The 19,716-nt window shown below is 38.8% G+C and overlaps 1 protein-coding gene across 13 annotated transcripts in view; it reads right to left on the bottom strand.

The window, feature by feature from the left end:
* The window catches only part of LOC129725749 (cytochrome b5 reductase 4), a 128,504-nt gene that overhangs the window by 17,414 nt on the left and 91,374 nt on the right, over window positions 1–19,716 (bottom strand). For all 13 annotated transcript variants that reach the window (XR_008728165.1, XR_008728166.1, XM_055681914.1 and 10 more), the window contains 2 exons: window positions 11,007–11,222; window positions 9,883–10,945 (listed from right to left, as the gene is read on the bottom strand). Coding sequence is in view for 11 of the 13 variants with exons in the window: in XM_055681914.1 (XP_055537889.1) it covers window positions 9,883–10,945; window positions 11,007–11,222 (1,279 nt within the window). In the remaining 2 variants the exon portion in view is untranslated. The remainder of the gene's footprint in view (window positions 1–9,882; window positions 10,946–11,006; window positions 11,223–19,716) is intronic.

Below are 19,716 nucleotides of genomic sequence, written 5' to 3'. Positions count from 1 at the left end.
TGAAAGTCGGCATCTTCGACATCGAAATACCCGGATTAGGCAAAATTTGGCCATTTTAGGATGTATTCCGGCAACCAGAAGTAGTCATCTGGATTTTTCGCGTGATGTATTTGAAACATATTTTTTTCATGGTATTTGCATATGTATGTTTTAATGTATGCTCATTAGACTGGGACACAGTTATATGGGAAAAAGCGATGGTGTTATTTTTTCCAGCAACACTGCTACCTGATTTGGTGAAATGCCTGATTTGCGCCCGATTTTTAAAACTTCCAACGATTTTATATGCGAAAAACCACTTTTTCAAAACTTTTTCGATAGAGATGTCCAGTTGGCTCCTAAAAACATATCAATACATGATATTTATAGGAAATTTGGGAAAAACTCTTCTGAAGACTGCAACGCGCTATCTTGCTTGTGAATTCACCCCAGACTGATTGAATACCTGACGAACGGCTCAACATTGAATTTTACTAGCAATACTGCTGCAGCATGCTGCTGTTGCAAATTCAACCATGTGATGAGAAATCATATCGCTTAAATTTATCTTGGAGGCTTCCCCGAAGATACTATGAGCACTTTTTCACACTTTGAAAATTAATTCCATGCGGAATTATTTCTCATATTTAAGCATGTTTGCAATAGCAGCATGCTGTAGCAGTGTTGCTGGAAAATTTCAATGGTGAGCCGTCCGTCAGTCATTCAATCAGTTTGGGGTGAATAGCTGTTTCGACAAGCATCGTAGCGCCTTACGGCCCTCAGACGAGTTTTTATCCATGATATTTCCTACAAATATCATGTATTGATATTTTTTTAAGAGCCAACTTGACATCTCTAGAGAATAAGTTTTGAAAAAGTGGATTTTCCCATATAAAATTGTATGGAAACTTTAAAAATCTGGCGCAAGTCGGGCGTTTCACCAATCGATATGAAAAGTTACACAGTTGTTATGGGACCCATAAGAAACACGAAAAGTGTATGGGAGCTAACATTTATTTTTTGTCCCACCCTAATGCTCATATGTGTGTGAATGTTCGGTATAGTTGTGCTGTTGGCTATCCGAAATTCCTTTTTTTTTTTTTACCCTAACTCACGACCCGTTTATTAACGGACCGGCGCCAACGGCTTTACTTCCTCATGCGATGGAAGGTGTGATCCCAGAGATTTTTCGCCTCAGAAAATCTCCCAGTGTCGGCTAGGATTGAATCTAGACCAGTTGGGTTGGTTGTGAGTGGATCACGCCACCTCACAACCATCGACACCTATGTCGGCGGTGGGATTCGAACCCAGGCGTCAAGCGTGGTTGGCGGAGACGTTAACAACCACACTAGGCCCCCGCCTATCCGAAATTCCTTATTTAGAGTGAAAAATGAAACCAGCGAAAATTTCAAAGGAGTATTTTTTCTGTTAAATCGTGTAAATCTATTTTAACATATAATAAGTTTGAATGAGAAAGGCTGGGTCTCACCGCTAGGTGGATTAATTTAGGTTTTTGGTATGCCTTTACTACAGTCTGGGTACATGTGGTAGGCATATCGGACGTACCATTCGCTAGTAAAATGATTTGAACAAATTAAGTTCTTTTATAGCCCAAAAAGAGCATTCCTGGTTGACTAGGTATAATATTCTGTCTATCGTATTAGGGAAAGCAAGCATTAAGCGACCAATCAAAGGTCGAAATCTGTGTTTCAACAGAACTTGACAATTTACAATACTACAATAGATTGCACAATCAAATTAAAATTTTTCTGCATTTGGGTGGATGCGTGGATATTTTTTTCCGTGTGGACTCATCACTGCGACCAGAGAATAATCCATTGTGATATTGCCCAGGTGTTTTCTGTACTCGGCACTTCATATTATTGGCAGTATCACTATTGAAGCAAGTGATACACTTATCATACATATCCGTGCTTGTGTGTAAGTTTACTTTTTCGCTTCAAGCTTAATGCTGTACTGTACCTAGCCTCTGTCCATCCTAACAATATCGCCTCATTACAATTCCCTGGAGAGAACTTTCATACGTTTCTCACACCAGTTGTATTATAATAGGGACTTATTTTTGTTAGAAGGAGAGTCAACAGGGGTACTAAAGAATTCAGATTGATGGAAGGGTACGTAGTGCGTAGATAATTTTCCAATCGTTTGCTATAAGAACGGAGGAAACTACATCTTCACATACAAAATACATCTTCCCACCATCCGCGGCGTACATGAAATACATCTTCAAACACTTTAATCATTAGCCGAAATACCCGTACACTTGACTTTACTTTAAACATCCGAAAAAAAATCACAAACATTCATTATTTTTCGACTTTTTAGAGTAGGGTAAGCAAAGCGTTGGTCGAAAAATCGTCGTGAAAAGCGTGAGAAAAATGAGCTTTTGATTAAATTAGTTCACTCGGCAAAAAGAGAGTTATCGGTTGAAGATACTTGGCATTGAACCCGCGAAGAAAGTATTTACACTCAAACTTAATTACACTTACACCACATATACCAGCTTTGATGATGGTGGTGGTTCAATGGAATCTATACAGGCACGGAAGATGGTTTGAAGGGCCCTTTCGTGCCTCAGCCAGTAATGTTTTCTGCTCAATTCAAGTGCACAAAGAGTAAACTTTTCGAAGAATTGCTGCAGCTTATGAGAAACTCACCAGCACAAAGAGGAATGACGTGAACGAAAAAAGAGAAATGATAGTACACAATTCCACTCTTTGTTTCTCTTTGTACTGAGAAATTGGTTACGTTGCTTGCCGCGAGAGCATGAGACAGAAAGACAGGCGTACTCTCATCTCTATAAGCTTTCACAGTAATGTGGTTATTACCACTGTCAAAGGCAACGTGATTGGGACCGGGGATTACTGTGTCTAAAATTCTCGTCTGTTTTGTCTTTGTCATTATTACATCAATAATAATTTTTTTTGTAACAATATTATTAAAAAACAGTATACGTACCTTCATTGCCCATTAAGAGATACGGTTTTTTTTTTTGAAACGTTTGTTGGTTTTGTGATGAGGACGAAGAGCTGAAGAGCTTAGAAATATGATGATGTGTTTTAGCTTAGCTCTTACGTTTTTACTTTCCCGCGGGGGCATTTTCCACTCTCATCATTTGATTTACACGTTGTACTCAGTGATGCCACATTTGCATCTGTATTTTGATGCTCAAAAAATCTTGTCACCTTGGTAAAACTTCAAGAAACTTGTTTAACCCATTCCCGGCGGAGAGAAATCAGATTTTAACTAGTGAATTACATCCACAATTGACACAAACTGTATTGCATATTATAGATCGATATTTTCTCTAACCCTATTGAGTTGTGTTGTTGTTCAAAACTGCAAGTATAAATGTTAAGCTACAATCAAAATTTAGATGCCGCCGGGAATAGGCAAACATATATCCTGTAATTCATCCATGCACACGCTTACGCGAAGCATACAAATATAATCGAACAAGCCTTACAACATTTGAGTTCATTTTTTTTCAACTATTTCAAGAAGTTTAATTTGCGATCAGGAAAACTAAAAAATCTGTATAAATCTGCATTATTTCCAGAAAATCTGTAATCTGTATATGCAGATATCTGTATGGAAAATACGTTACAAAATCTGTATAAATACAGATAAAACGGCATATGTGGCATCACTGGTTGAACTAAGTACACCAGCGCGAGAGGAAGAATGTGAGATTAATTTTCCATTCGAAAAATACTAGTACCAATGACCAGCATATCGCACTAACCAAAACGAGCTTCACAAAGTTTCTCAAAGAGCAACTTTGTGTAAAAGAACAATTTAGAAGAGCACACGACTTCAAAAGAGCGAGTCAGAATTTCACTTTTCTCTTTTTTCCTCTGAGGAGAAACCATCCCTGCTCTCAGCTACACAACAGTTTATTACGCTGTTGCGTGTTGCATATTGCACTTGTGCGGCTGAGGCTCGAAACTCTGTTCGTGTCGGATAGAAGCAGATGGCAGAACGAGTTGCATTCTCAGGAACGCAAAGCTGTTGCGTGTTGCATATTGTCATTTAATACATTATTTGGTTGAGCAGAAAACAGACTCTCGCAGAGTCTAAAGAGTGCATTCCCGGATAATTAGGTATAGTATTCTGTCGACCGTGTTAGGGAAAGCAGCTCAGCTCCGATTGGTTGAAATCTGCGTTTTGAAAAGCCTTGATAATTTTCAATTGGATGCGTAGCTAATTTTTCAGTCGAGTGGTTGAAAACTAACCGAGGGATTTTTGACAAATTTCTTCCTCTTTGGCGTTTTTGAATTTTCATTTAATTCACTTGTAGCGGAGCTTCCTTAGAGACGTAGTTCTACATAGCATAGCATAGCTACTGCCTGTAGTTGCACTCCGTAATTGGTCAAACCAACAAAATTGCAAAATGAACCAGATCAATGGTGCTTTAGACTAGCATTACATTCTCATTGTGCATTTTTTTCTGGTTAATACTTTTAAAACTGACCAATAAAGACGCCGGCCACGACCAAAAAGGCGGTGCTTCTAGGAAAGGAAAGGGATAGTGATGCTCGTTTTGTTTAGAGACCGCGGGTTCCACTGCATCTCTACGAGTGTCATAGAATAGGATTTGTAATAATATAAAAATGCACAGCTCTGGTAGCTTTCTAGTAAATGATACTATACGTCACGCGAAACTAAACTTCAAATATCACAAAGCCTATTGTGAGGGCAGGGTTGGCTTTCTTAGAGACGTAGTTCTACGTCAAAAATTCAAAATGAAAAACGAGAAACTACTTATTCAATAGGTTTAGAAAGAAAAAAAAATAAAAGCTACAGAATAAAAATGCAAAAAAGGTCAAACAACCGAAAAGTTTAAATAGAAAAATTCAATAACAAAATCGGTGTTGAAATCCGAGGATCCTGAAAATAAAATTTAAAATGCAAAATTCGATATTTCTAGTTCAAATATGTATTAAAATTGAACGTTAAAAAGCCAAAAAAGTCAGAATTACAAAATTCAATAAGTCTTGCATTTTTAAAAACCAAACGGTCAGAAAGTAGAAAATTCAATATGATAAGATTGAGTCAAAATAACAAACGGTAAAAAATCCAGGAATTAAAAATTGAAAAACGGAAACTCAGACAGGTAAAGCTTAAAAAGTCATGATGCCAAGAATAAGAGATTTCAGGTAAGCGAACAATCAAAGTTGTCAAAAAAACATTGACCTTTGTCAAAAAATTCAAAATTATAGAGACTCAGAAATGTCGAAAAAAATTCCATTCTAAAGTCAGGAAGTCCAAAATGTAAAATCGAGAATTAAAAAGGCAAAAGATAAAAAATAAAAAATTGAATAATGAAAAATCAGAAAAAAAATCAAAAAGCCAATATTCAATAAGCTAAAAGTCGATAATTCAAGAAACCGTTAATTCAAAAATCTGAAAAACCATAGAAAAAAAAATTTAAAGACAATTTTCGTAACATATTATTTTTAACTTTACGAAAAAAATCATATACCTATATTTGGTTGTCTGTGTAATGTCCACGGTCCAAACAAAATTTTTAGAAGTTATATGAGCAGTTGTCGACGGACGGGGACGGGAGGAGGGGGCTGCAAAATCGTTTAAAATCTGTCCACGTGGAATGTGGATGGCCCTTTAGCTGTCTTCGTTATACAGTAAATTTAATTGTCGGCAAATGCAACAAACTTGTGAAGCAAAAATCACAGGAGGGTTGTGTGCAAAGCCACGACGGCAAGGTTGAAGGAGAATACTTTTACAAGAAAGATAACCCGGTTGCTTGCGTGTCAGTCACTTTGAAATCGGATTTGTTTCGTATATACCGCTTGTTAAGCACAGTATCAACAAATCGTAATAAACATCACACTGCTGTGCATTTGCAGCAGCATTAAACCTCAGTTGCAGTTTATTAATAAACATTCATTATGCACTTCCAAAAACATTTAGTAGCCTTGAAAAAGGCCGATTGCTGCAATTGCAATTTTTATTCAATTATTGCATAAATGCTTCATGGTCAAATATACCCGCTACAACTGCTACGCTAATAGTAGCCATGCCACAGTTGTGGCCGCTATACGCTGCCATTGTCAACGCTGCCCCTGCATCAGCTGGCCCAGCTGCTATCGATGCTGAGATCAGCTGCAACTAGTGCGCTATCCATTGCTACGCCACAGCTGTGGCCGCTATTCGCTATCGCTGGTATCCACTGCACTGCTACTGCTGCTGCTAAGGGATGGCTGCTGTTGTCGCAGTCTAGAACTGTTATGATCGGCTTCGGCTGAAACAGGCTTTTATATAAGCCAAATAGCGTATTTTCAATTGCAAGGTATATAATTCTGTCGACCGTGCTTGGGAAGCAATCATATAACGACCAATCAGAGGTCGAATTTTTCGTTTTGACAAGGCTTGACTATTTCCAATAGTACAATAGTTTGAATAATAAAATTACAATTATCTTGATTTGGGAAGAATCTTAGAAGATTTTCCAATCTATTGCTGCAAGAACGAAGAAAATCCATCGAATACTAACCGATTTATTAGCATTTGAAATTGGACATATTTTTCACTTTTTTCGGTTTAAGATTTTCATTTCACATCCCTATATAGCCGAACTTCCTGAAAGAAGTATTCCAATTCAAAAAATGAATCTTTTTAAACTTTAACATCAATGTAATTGTTAAATGTTGTTTGCAAAAAAAAACACTACAGGCACAACATCACCAAGTGTAAATGAAGTTCTTTCGAGTGAAATTGAATACATTTCTTAAAAAATGAAGGGAGGATGAGGATTAAAATATGTGAATCACTGAACAAACGAATTTATTGTATGTGTAATTACAGTACAGTCCCACGTCACCATTTCATACAACCCTAGGGCTGTATACCTTGTAGTATTTCTATTTTAATTTAGTATAGTAAACTTTTCATAACTTTTGATAACTTGTTATTATGCAGGTCATTCACACGAATAGTTGTTTCAAAGGCACTATTAAGATAGGATGAAGGTGAACCACGCTATGGAATCAGGCTCCACTTTTTTCTTTTTAGACCACTGTGGCACAAAAGTTTATATGCTATCAGACTCGTTTCGTGTTAAGTCAGGGTCAATACGATTAAAAATTCCAAGAATCAAACAACCAGAGATTTAATAAATTAAATTTTTCAATTTTTTGAATCCCTGAAAGATTTGGAAATCAAGAAGTCAAAGGATTTGAATATTTGAAAGTAAACACAAAAAAAAAACAAAAGATCTAAATGGCATCCGGTCATAAAAATCGATCAGTCACTAAGTTAAATCACTAAGTTAAGGATAAAAGTCAAAAAGTCACAATGCCCAGAAGTAGAACAATTAAAGCAAAAAGTTAAAATATCAAAGAAACAACAAATTAAAAACTTCAAACTCAATATGGTTAGAAACCCGAAAAGTCACAATATCGGAACATCAAAAATTCTAAAACTCACACCAAAATTAAAACGGTCAAGAATAAAAACATATGCATATCAAAAATAAAAAAAAAAACTAGGAAAACAATAAGCCAAGTCGAAATAACCCAAAAACCAAGCAGTCAGAAAGTTATTTTTTTTAAGTTTCAAATAGTCGAAAAATCAAAGTAAAAAATGGTAGAAAACATGAAATGTTACAATGTCAAAAACTTCAAAATTTCTAACAGTCATACTATCAGAAAGCCAAAAAATCAGATTGATCAAATCGAAAATTCTAAAAGTCTATAGATCTCAGAATTAAGAAGTCAGGAGATCAAAAGCTCAAGAGCTTGAAGTCAATAAATTAAAGCCGGGGATTCAAAGTCACAAGAACTGAACATTTAAAATGGTTAAAAGTTAAAAGTTAGAGAAAAGTGTCAATGAACAAAAATATTCAGTTGAATCTCTGAAAGTCAAAAGATTTGGAAATCAAGAAGTCAAAGGATTTGAATATTTGAAAGTAAACACAAAAAAAAAACAAAAGATCTAAAAGGCATCCGGTCATAAAAATCGATCAGTCACTAAGTTAAATCACTAAGTTAAGGATAAAAGTCAAAAAGTCACAATGCCCAGAAGTAGAACAATTAAAGCAAAAAGTTAAAATATCAAAGAAACAACAAATTAAAAACTTCAAACTCAATATGGTTAGAAACCCGAAAAGTCACAATATCGGAACATCAAAAATTCTAAAACTCACACCAAAATTAAAACGGTCAAGAATAAAAACATATGCATATCAAAAATAAAAAATAAACTAGGAAAACAATAAGCCAAGTCAAAATAACCCAAAAACCAAGCAGTCAGAAAGTTATTTTTTTTAAGTTTCAAATAGTCGAAAAATCAAAGTAAAAAATGGTAGAAAACATGAAATGTTACAATGTCAAAAACTTCAAAATTTCTAACAGTCATACTATCAGAAAGCCAAAAAATCAGATTAATCAAATCGAAAATTCTAAAAGTCTATAGATCTCAGAATTAAGAAGTCAGGAGATCAAAAGCTCAAGAGCTTGAAGTCAATAAATTAAAGCCGGGGACTCAAAGTCACAAGAACTGAACATTTAAAATGGTTAAAAGTTAAAAGTTAGAGAAAAGTGTCAATGAACAAAAATATTCAGTTTAAAAATTATTTATAATTAATAAAACCACGAGGTATCAAATTAAAACAACCGGAAAACAAGTAAAAAATTAAAAGAAATTAGAAAATACCAACTCAAAAAGTCAGAATCAAGTCAGAAATGCAGTTCAAAATTAAAAAAGTTAAAATTATGTAAGAAAGTAAAAACAATTCGAATGATTGAAAGAGCCAAAAAAATTAAAAAGGTAAAAACGCAAATCTAACATTAATCTAAACCTACAGTGGAACTTCATGTATCGGAGACCGCACTTCGAAAAACGAAAGTCTAGACTGAAACCTTGAATAACGATAGTCGAAAATAGGACATCACAATTTTGAAAAAAAAAAATAAAAAACATGCTCAGAACTATACCTTAGAAAACGAGAATCAAAAATCGAAAAACAAAAATCAGGCGACCAACATTGGAATTAGAATCATAACTTTGAATTCTGACATCAGAAATTGAGAGTTTAAAGACAGAAACAAAATTTCAAGTTTTTTTTTTAAATTTAGACTCTTTTTTGTATAATTTACAATTATGTTAAAATTCAAAACGTGAATGTTATTTATTATAAACCGTTATAGTTTATCAGCATACGTCTACATGAATTTAGGTCGTTTCGCTGCTAAAATTTTTACTGATATCTCACATCGAACGAACTCGAGAATTATTTTGAGTTAATGAAAACATTGTCAACTCCCACTTTGTAATGTAAAATAATTTTTAATGCTGAGCTACAAAGAATTCCAAATTAAGAACACAACAATCACTATAAAGCAGCAAATTTATTGCCCCATGAGTTTTATCCACGCTACGCCAAGCAGCCATTTCCACTAAATTCCGAGTCATTGCATTGAGCATCCATTATGACGAGCCAGTTACCAATTACGTTGCTGACCCGTGAGAGCAACCAGTCTACAGTGAAAAAAAAAAAGCTTTTACAGCTGGCTCCGATTAAGTAAATCCCCCCATTGTTGGCGATTTTTTTTTACATTTTCTCCGACATTGTTATAATACAGGCTCATGGTTGTGCATTTTTGTTTCCACTTTTCAACTGCTTTTATTGCTGTGAATATTAGTATACCGTTCGGATTTTCATCTCTTTACTCAAGGCCAACAAGAAATGCGATCCACAATAATTACCTAGCTAATGGCGATAATCGGCTGAAAAACAATTTGTAAAATAAAGTGGTGCAGAATATGGAACAAGAATTCAGAATGTAAAATGCGATTTCAGAGCCACTGAATAATTTAAAGTATAAATTAAGAAAACGAAGAACTACAAGCGTGACTTACATTTTATTGTTGCTTCTGTCTAGTAGATAGCCGAGTAAGGCGAGCATCGGTGTTAGGCCGCTTCCGGCGGCTAGTAAGGCAACGCGGTTATGGTGCTTTAGTTTTACGAGCGAAAAGTTTCCGCTTGGTTGTGACAGCTGCAGGGACGTAGCCAGGGGTACCGGCTTCGTAAGCTGCTTGGATAGCCCCGCTCCGTCCGGGTAAGTTTTGACCAGCAGAGGAATGAACGTCGCAGGACATTCGGTAGGAATAGCAATACCAGGTACCGGCGTGTAGCTTCGGGTTATGTACTCTCCGTTGATGTTAGCGGACACGGACAGATGGTGCCCGATTGGTGTTACCTGAAGGAGGGAGTTATTTCTTGGTCGGAGTAGCAGGGCACAGGAGTCGTGCGTGATTGCGATTCTCGTAGCAACGTCGTACTCGAACAGTTCAATCTCGCAGTTTTCTTTCCGCTCATGCTCCATCTGTCCGTAGCCGGACCACAACCCGGGCAGTAGTTTATTGAACACAATTTCCACCTTTCCCGTTTCCAGAGACTGTCGCACACTACAAGGCCACTGCACATTGCTCGACACCTGGAACCGGTACCGGTTTACGACGTTTCCTTCGAGGAATATTCGCACGTTGAATTCCAAATTGTTTACGAACTCTACAATCACTGCCGGATTGCAGAGTGCTTTGGTGTAGAAAATGAACGTAACTTCGGCCGTTTTTTGGATCCAGTCGAAGCGAGGCACAACGTTAAGCAGCTTATTGGTGATTTCGTCGCTAGAACTGCTGACTATCGACAGTGCAGTGCTTGGTTTTAACGCAGCGGAAAGACTAGCTAAACTATTGTTACTTGATGAGAGCGATTGGGGACTAGTCGGGGTCGGTGGTTTCAGGAAAGTCGATGGGGATGTGGATTTGGAACTGCCAGAACCCAGGTTTAGAACTGCGGTATTGCGTAGAGGACCTACGTAACATTTGGCCAGCAATGACTCATAGTTAACCCAAGCGTGAACTTCGTCGAACAGCTTAGTGGCATCTTTGCCGGCACCTCGCAGCAACTCATCGACACCTGTGAAGTAAACTTTAGTTGTCAAACTGAAGGATGTGGGGAACTTGCTCTCCTAACTTACCGCCAGGATGAAAGTCCAGGTAACGCGTAACGTTGTAAACTTTCCCCCGAATCGCCAACCAGACGTCGTCTCGCTTGTTGTGAAGCGCCAATTCTGAGTGACTAACGGGTCGTGCTTTGCCACCGTTTCCTGCTAAATCCAGTCCTGAATTACCCAGTCGGATCCAGTCCATCAACGAGTGGCCGGGTTTGAGGGCGCTTTTATTTCTCGGATTACCTGTGAAAAGAGAAACCGGCAAATGTTTAGTTTTAAAGCAGTGTCAAATTTAAATTAAATTTTTAACTCGTGCTGAATGGGTTTCAAGTTTCATAATTTTGCATTCCACAAACAGACTCAAGATGAAAAGACGACTGCTCCGAGGTGCTACAGTGGATGTTAAACATGGGACTTTCATGTGGACGGATAAACCGTCCTGTTTTTACTATTCTTTCGGTACACCTCTGGGGGAAAAGTTTTCCGACAAATTGGTGTTGTGAAAGATTGAAGCTGACCGTGAAAAGGGTAAAGCTCAAAGCAAAAAAGGGGTGTTGTTTTTATTTTCAGTTTTTTCTTAGCGCTTAGCTGCACGGCCTGCACGGTCTAGCACTAATAATGTTTTGACCTCATGCTCTTACCAACGTTAATTGCTTACGGAGTGAAAAATGACTTAGATTAATTGTTCATTGCGTAAAGAATTTTACCCTCAATCCTGCAAATGAAATTTTAAATTTGATTTGCCAAATACGAATAGTAAAAACTGGACGGTTCAAAAATTTGCATCATTTGCATTCTGGTTTTTTTTTCTGAAACGCTGTGAAACCATGTTCCTTTGATAACTGAAAATTTATTAAAAAATTAAGTTTATCCTTTCTCATATTTTTCCTTTACTCTCATTGTCATTGTAACTTTAAATTACGTGTATATAGAATTTTCAACATTTATGGCACTCAAGACATTCTTGACATTTAAGCTATTTCAGTACCTATATTGCAGAATCAAAGAAAGAATTGTGTTAAATCTAAACATATTGTATGAACATACAGTTCTGTTTGTTTATCTGATCCTTTTTAGGCTTAAGAACTACTGAATCGGTGTGAAAATTTGTAAGTAGAGGTTTGAAGAGCGGAAAACGTGATCAGGATAGTTAAACATCTCTCCCTCTTTTGGTTTCGCCAAACCACTTGGTTCTCGGATTCAGAGATGGAACGTACTCTTTAATCCAGTGTTCACACATTACGCTACCCATTTGCCATGAACGCTGGAATGTGTCGCGCAACGGCCACGGCAGGACTTACACACGGTTGATTCAGAGAATACCTTTCAGAAAATGTTTTGGGGTAAAGGCTTTTGCTTCGAATTTAGTATATCCTCCGGACCGATAACCGCAGTTTGCAGAATCTCGTCCGTTAGTCACCTTCTATTTTATAGAGCAACCAACACTCAATTCACGGAACGCACAAGGCGCTCCCAGACACCCTCTGTGTGGCTCCTCGCAAATTCGTTCTGTTCTCGGAGGAAAACTCGAATGGCCAGACCCGGCAACCGGGTGAATCGTCATCAACGAGATCAGGTTGTTATTCCATTTGCCAGACATGTGAACAATGTGATACAACGTTTCTTCGTTCTGTGGTCCACAGCATATCGAATGGTTCTAGGTTATCGACGCTGACGCAGCTGAATGACCAAAGATACGTTGTAAGCCTCTACAGCTGATGGCTATTCGTTGAACTTGCGGTAGACAAGGATGAAACTTGCACCACACGTATAGCGATGACACCTGTCGGACAACCGCATCCACGTGTGATAGTGTTGCACAATCATCCTTGTAACTCTATGGTCACTTGGCAGAATGACTGAAAATCTAAGGTCAAATAAAATGAACTCCGCCCACTCGAACCGACGTTCCAATAAAATCAATTCATTCTGAACGACCAACGGCGTCTTCAGCACAGCCGGCTTGTCGATGAGCCTTTCCGCTGCCGTCATCTTCAGAAGTAACTGTTCCGCTTTTTCATATTCGCTCTGCTGCATTCGTTTACGGATGGATGCGACTAGTCTCGACTGCAGTATTTTCTCCTGTCTGCCTGTTGCAGTGTTTAGGTCGTCAATCCTTGAACCTTTTCGATACAAATACGCTCGATACGAAGCGTCATACGCACAGACATTGTCCAATTTCAAAAATGATGTGCGTCCATTATAGCGTCTTGTACCGTCGCATTGTCCACAAACAAATAAACGCGTAGCTTCTCGGGCGTGATCGCTGCTGGTAGTTCCTCTATCGACCAATCTTCTCGCTCTTGAACATAAAAACAGATCTTGAATCACCTTCTAAATCTTCAATCTGTGTGACTCTCGATAATCGCCTCTGCGTGTCGCGGTTTGAGGACAGCAGCTAGCAGCTCAAGGTGCGAGATCGACAGTTGCTTCAACGGAGCCACCTTTGACCGGCTCATAACCAAGGCTTATTTTTTCTCTCTTCAATATTCTGCAATCTGCATCCGGCGCTTTCATTTCTTGAACGACATTCCATTATTCCTAGCATCTTGCATAAGCATTTTGTCTCACACGGAGATTGGAGTGAGGAATCCCATAGGGTCGAACTGTGCCATCACGAAACTGAGCGCTGTTTACTCCGTCGGATACACTTCGCCATTGAGAACTTTCCGGAGTTCTGTCTTCGACGAGGTAGTAAAAAGGAAAACGTCCTAGACGATCCTCAGAAGGCATTCGTACTCCATTCCTTTATTTCAAGAAAAGTGGACTACTCCGTCTGAACTACGTTCGCCGAGTGCCGCCAAAAACTTCGCCGAATTCGGCATCCCGGAAGTGGTATATCTCGCCTCCTGGGTCCTCTGGATCGCCTTCTCAATCTTCCATGCTATCTCAGTAACCGTTCACGTAGTGCTGCATGACAGTCGCCATCAAATTTCCCGGGAGCTCTCCCGCAAATTCCTCAGCATCCAAATTCTTGACGAGCTGCGCAGAATACTAAGAACACACAATGCCGAAGGTTGCCACGTCTATAACGCACACTTGAGGAGCGCCAGATTCGTCACTCCTGAACAGAAATCAGTCCTGAACAGAAGTGCTTGCTTATCCAGGCTTCGAATGTAAATCTAGTGGAACATTTCCTGAATGCCTTTGAATGACTCTCCCGAAAACCGCAGACTACTTTTGGGAACGATACAAACATGCTCCAATAACTCTGCGTTCAACGATACGACTCAACACCTGGTACTAATCGATCTACTCACACATGCTCCGCTTAAGCCCCGGATCTCTATCCAGTTTTCGTTGGAGGGCGTTCAATCTTCGTACTATCATCGGATAGCTTTCAGAAAACTTCCGTTTATCATTTCGCCACATCAGTCCTATTTCGAAACGATCGCCTTTTATTTCTATGGTAGCTTCAAGGATTGCTCGTGCACGATGCCACCGTCTGACGATTCCCCACGTAAAGCCGGAAGCAGACGGGTGGCCTCGAGAGTGAGTCGCACAACTGCTTCACCGCAATCCCGAACTTTATGAAGGTTTCCAAACGGTTCGCTTTTGGTGATGGTACGCTCCTCACTTTCGTCAACAATATCTTGAGTAGAAGCTCCGTTTTGCCGACAGTTTCCGAAGAGTCAGAGTCGGAACAGAATCACAAGCCGACTCCTTTTGAAGCCACTTCAGGTTTTCGAGATTCGAGAATCTACAGGCTTCTGTTGTAAACTCGAAACTACTTAGGAATAGTGGCCAGACTTCCGGTTTTCTTTTGATCGCTTGGAAGCCAAACAATGACGCCCCCGGCCCATCTTCTTTTTCTTCCAAGTTCATAGGTTTTATTACTTTCGGCGACCGTACACTGTGATATTCAATTTTATAGTCGACTCATGCCGTCTTTAACTGATTGGAAGCATCTTCACTCCGTGTATCTCGTTTCGAAAAGGCGCCTGAAAAATCCTTTATCGGTCCTTAAACGGCACCGGCAATTGCTGCCTCATTTTTTGCTTAAAGTGTTTCTCCGAGGTACCGCCGACTACGTTTTTCAGTGCCTTGACGTACCGACTACTTCGCACCTTTTGCTTCCGGATTTGATGTCCTTTCCTGTTCCTGTCATTCTACCGATAGTTGTCCCATGTTTATTGGAAACTCCACAGGAATTTGGATAACTATGCGTAAGAGCTTAGGTGTTCCCGTTTGGCGGGAAGTCAAACGCCGCGACAAAATATTGAGCAACTACGGGACGCAGAGGCTGCACAGGAATACGCGCAGCAGCTGGAAGCAGCGCTGCCCACGGCGAAGCTGCTTTTGAAGATGGCTGGAGGAGCATCCGATCCGCCATAAGTAGCACTGCTGTAGCGCAACGGAACGATACCGACAGGCACGAAACAGCCAAAACTCAGTCCTCCGAAGGAAGAAGCGCCAGCAAGAGGACCGAGATCGCGAAGCGATGGAAGAGCTGTACCAAGCTAACAACACTCGGAAGTTCTACGAGAAGCTGAACAGCTCCCGTAAATGCTTCGTGCCAAAAGCCGATATGTACGGGAGCTTGGACGGCAACCTCCTTACAGACGAGTGTGAGGTAATCGGTGGAAGCAAGCCTCCGACGAGCATCTAAACGGCGATGCATTAGAGCGATTTTAAATCGGCATACGACACAATCGATCGAGACCAGCTATGGCAAATTATGCACGACTACGGATTTCCGGACAAACTAACGCGATTTGTAAATGCGACGATGAATCGAGTGATGTGTGTAGTTCGCGTATCGGGGACACTATCGAGTCTCTTTGAAACCCAAAGAGGTTTAAGGCTAGGCGATGGTCTCTCGTACCTACTGTTTACTGGAAGGTGTTATTAGAAGAGCGGGGTTGATCCCGAGTGGCACGATATTCCAAAAATCGGTTCAACTGTTTGGTTTCGCCGACGATATCGACATTATGGCTTGGACCTTTGTGAAGATGGCGGATACGTACACCGGACCAAAGGCCGAAGCCAAACAGATTTGACTGGTCATCAATGCATCGAAGACGAAGTAAATGAAAGGAAGGGGTTCACGAGAAGACCTCGAGTTTAAGTTAGTGGTGTTGAAATCGAGGTGGTCGATAAGTTCGTGTATCTGGGCTCGCTGGTAACTGCCGACAACGATACCAGTAGATTCAACAGTGCCCGGTAAAAATGGTTCTTGATCGCGTCGACCATACTATCGCGGAAAAACTGAGAGCAGCATCTGCTATCGTACAATGGCTAAGGTCCTAGTTGGTACATAGAACGCTATACGTTAGGATTGGATCATAGCAATCTGCATGTTATTCGAATTAATCGGGGGCTCCGCAAGGCAGTAAATTGGGACCACTGATTTTTTCGTTGTATATCTCGGTTAACTTTTCAAGAGGACCTAAGTAACAATGAGAGATTCTCTCCTCTTGCACTATTTAGTTAACTACAGCGCCGTTACAAAAGTTTTCATCGATTACTTGCAACAAATCGAAAGGTTATAATAATACTTAGCTTACTATGCAGAGTATCATGAAAAAGGTTTAAATAACTTAGGAATGAATCAAAGAGAATGTAAATAAAAAGAGTTTCTCAATTTTACTTAGGCTCTTTCGAAAAGTTACGCATTATATAAATGACGCATCGTTAGTACTACCAAAGAATTGCCGCAAGTTTTTTTGCGAACGATGTTAACCCATTTCCGGCGGGTGATGTCATATGGCATCACCTGACATTTAAACTTCGATTTAGGTTTAACAATTTCACTTGAAAATTGGCACGATGAACCTATTCAGTATGATTAGAAAACAGATTAACCTTTAATATGCAATTCAGTTTTTACCAATCGTGCATATAGTTGATGAGTAATCAGCGTTTGAAGCTCATTTTCTTAGGTAAAAACTTATTTCTCTCTCCCGGGAAAGGGTTAAGCTGTGAAATATAAAGCGGAATACACAGTAGTTGACATTTTCCATGAGTGTTGTTTTAACAACTCACTGACAGTTATGTGATTACATTCAATAGAATAAATGATGTTTGGCCAAATTTTGACTAGAGTTACCCAGATTCGAATTTTGGTTGTTACATTGAATGCAGCGCTATTGTTTAGTCCGCACAATAATGGAATTATATTAAAGGCCGACAACTTGGATTTATCTGCAAAATTATTAACTGTTATTATTTTATAACAAAAGTTCACTCCGTTGGACAACGTAGTTCTTTTCCCCTAACAAAAAAAAAAAAATCTTCAAAATTGCATCTGAATTTCGTGCCCCACTGTGTCTTTGTTCTGGTGTGATCTGTTCTCGAAATTAATTCTGTAGTGTGGTGTCCTTATAACGCGAACTGAATTGCAAGAATAGAATCTGCATAGCGAAAAAAGCGTCTTGTGTTTTCTCGTGGCTAGTTTCGCAACAGTTATCGGTGTTTCCTGGTCGCTGACAACTTTTAGGTAAGGAAACACTGCAGCAAAGACGGTTCGATGCATGGACTGTTTTTATTTTCAAAATTTTAACTGGTGAAACTAATACCTCGGGAATTTTGCACCAACCAATTTGACTTCAACATGTCGATGTTCAGGCGATTCCTCCGTCAACGACAATTCTAAGTGTTTTGTAAATTGCTTTGTTTGTTGAGAATTGTAATATCCTTAAGCCCTTAGAACATTTTATCATTAGGGCATTTATTTGCCAGATGATTTTAGCAATAAACAATAAACACAACAATGAATACTATGTGCATAATGAGCGTTGTTCTGGTAAAGGAACACGAACACAGACATTATTTCAGACTGTGTTGCTTCGGGGAAGAAGGCTGGCGCACCTCCTTCCACTCATGAAAAGTAAGTCTCTGGAAAAGATAACATATACCGCTAGTGAGTGGTCTGGAACTGCATATAGTAGAAAAAAAAATTAATTTTTCAACTTAATGCATCAGAAATCGATGCAGGGTTTGAGCTAGTAAAAAATCTTCAGAATGTTCGGATTATTAATGTTGTCATACATTTAACATAGTTGAGGCAGTAGGCTTCTTGTGCACTCAAGACTTCTCTATTTTCACGTTGTTTACCCATGTGATTTATTACAAAATGCAGAAGTAGTAACGAATGTTACAATAGTGTCGGCATAATTATATAGCCTTACTCTAGCATTCTAACAACTTGAGATATCCTTTTTAGAGTTGTTTCATAGAAATAAGCCCTCCACAAAATAAGTATAATAAAATACTTGGCACTTCAACTATATGTAGAGTTTTAAATGGTATCCCCGCCGATACATGCGCTTATTCTAAGACTAAAATATTCCCTCGTGTTCATAGAGACTGGAACAAAAAAGTTTTTTGCGCAATTTTCGCCTAAACGTCCTAAATTACGATTCAAACTACCTGAATATTAATAGCCTATTAATAACTTTGTTTGATATACCTGAATCGTGAAATTCGAGATTTTTCGGGGTTTTCTTCTTCAACATGCCATAAGTAGCCGTAAATCATTTTTTTTAAGATTCATAGCTGAATTTCTCAAAAAATACATCAGGCACTAACTTCATATCCAAGGAAGAGTTTCTCAAAATACTATTCTCTACAAACTTTCCTTAGACGTTATTCTTTTATTTTGCTTTCTTGAGAAGTTAGCAACAGCGCCGCCCTAGTGGTGAAATTTAGAACTACATAGCCATTACCAAAAGTTGGCGAATAGTTTCAGGATCAACATTCGAGAAGACATCGTTCATCTAGGAGGCAACCCTTAGTAGATATTAATTTCGCTCTGATTTCAGTCCTTTCCGACCACTGTGTACCAGTCAGCTTATAGGCGAGTAACGAGGGTGCGTAACGAATTCTTGCAGTAAACGACATGTTATGAATAATTTACACTAGTGCGATCAATGGTTTGTGGTTCATTTTCTTTTGTAATACATGGGAATTGTAAACTATTCATTAAAAAAATGCTTTCCTTCCCGATAATTGTTGAAAGACGCTTCCCGAAACCTTCCCAATTCCAAATTTGAAAATCTCACGGAATAGTCGAATATGCAGTGTAAGTATTTCTTTTCATTATTATGTTGTTCATTTAGTTGTTCGTTGTAACGTGAAATCAAGGTTTTCTGGACGAACAAACAACTTACCCTTGATTTTGCAACAAAAATTTCCGAGTATTTTCCATTGTGTTCTTTTATTTTGTTTCAATTAAAGTCCGGAAAAGTGAGAAAAAAACAAAATTTTCATTGTTGTTTTTTTGTTAAAAATATAAATAGCAAATAAATATTTTTTTCTGGTTGCACTGGATTTTGCGTAGGGCAGACGAAAATAATTTTCAACCGGCGATTTGTTTCATAGCAAAGAAGGAGATAAAGAAGCCACTTGGCCACTCTTTTCTTAGCTCGAAACGGCCCCATGAACGTTCTACCATATTTCGATGTAAGGTGTTTAATTGATATCGGGACTGCTAAGGGGCCAAATTTCTTTTTCCCGGAATTCCGGAACCTTTTCAGAAAACCATTGTTGTATTTTCTCGGCATTATGAGCAGGTGGAGTCTTGTTTGAAGACGAAAATACGGCCAGCATTAATCTTCTCCATCAACGGAACAAGAGCATCCAGCATTATCTTCAAGTTCACATCGTTTGCTTTCTTGAGTCCTTGATGAAAAATAGGTTATTACATTCCTAGGAGGTAATTGTTGACACTTTTACCGACCGAACCATCTCTCCTCTCTTACTGTCTTGCTTCGACATCTTTACGTTTACCCAACAC

The sequence above is a fragment of the Wyeomyia smithii genome, chromosome 2, assembly GCF_029784165.1.
Source record: "Wyeomyia smithii strain HCP4-BCI-WySm-NY-G18 chromosome 2, ASM2978416v1, whole genome shotgun sequence".
Classification (NCBI taxonomy): Eukaryota; Metazoa; Arthropoda; class Insecta; order Diptera; family Culicidae; genus Wyeomyia; species Wyeomyia smithii.
Note: the sequence above shows the minus strand (reverse complement) of the source record. Positions and strands in the feature narration are given on the sequence as shown.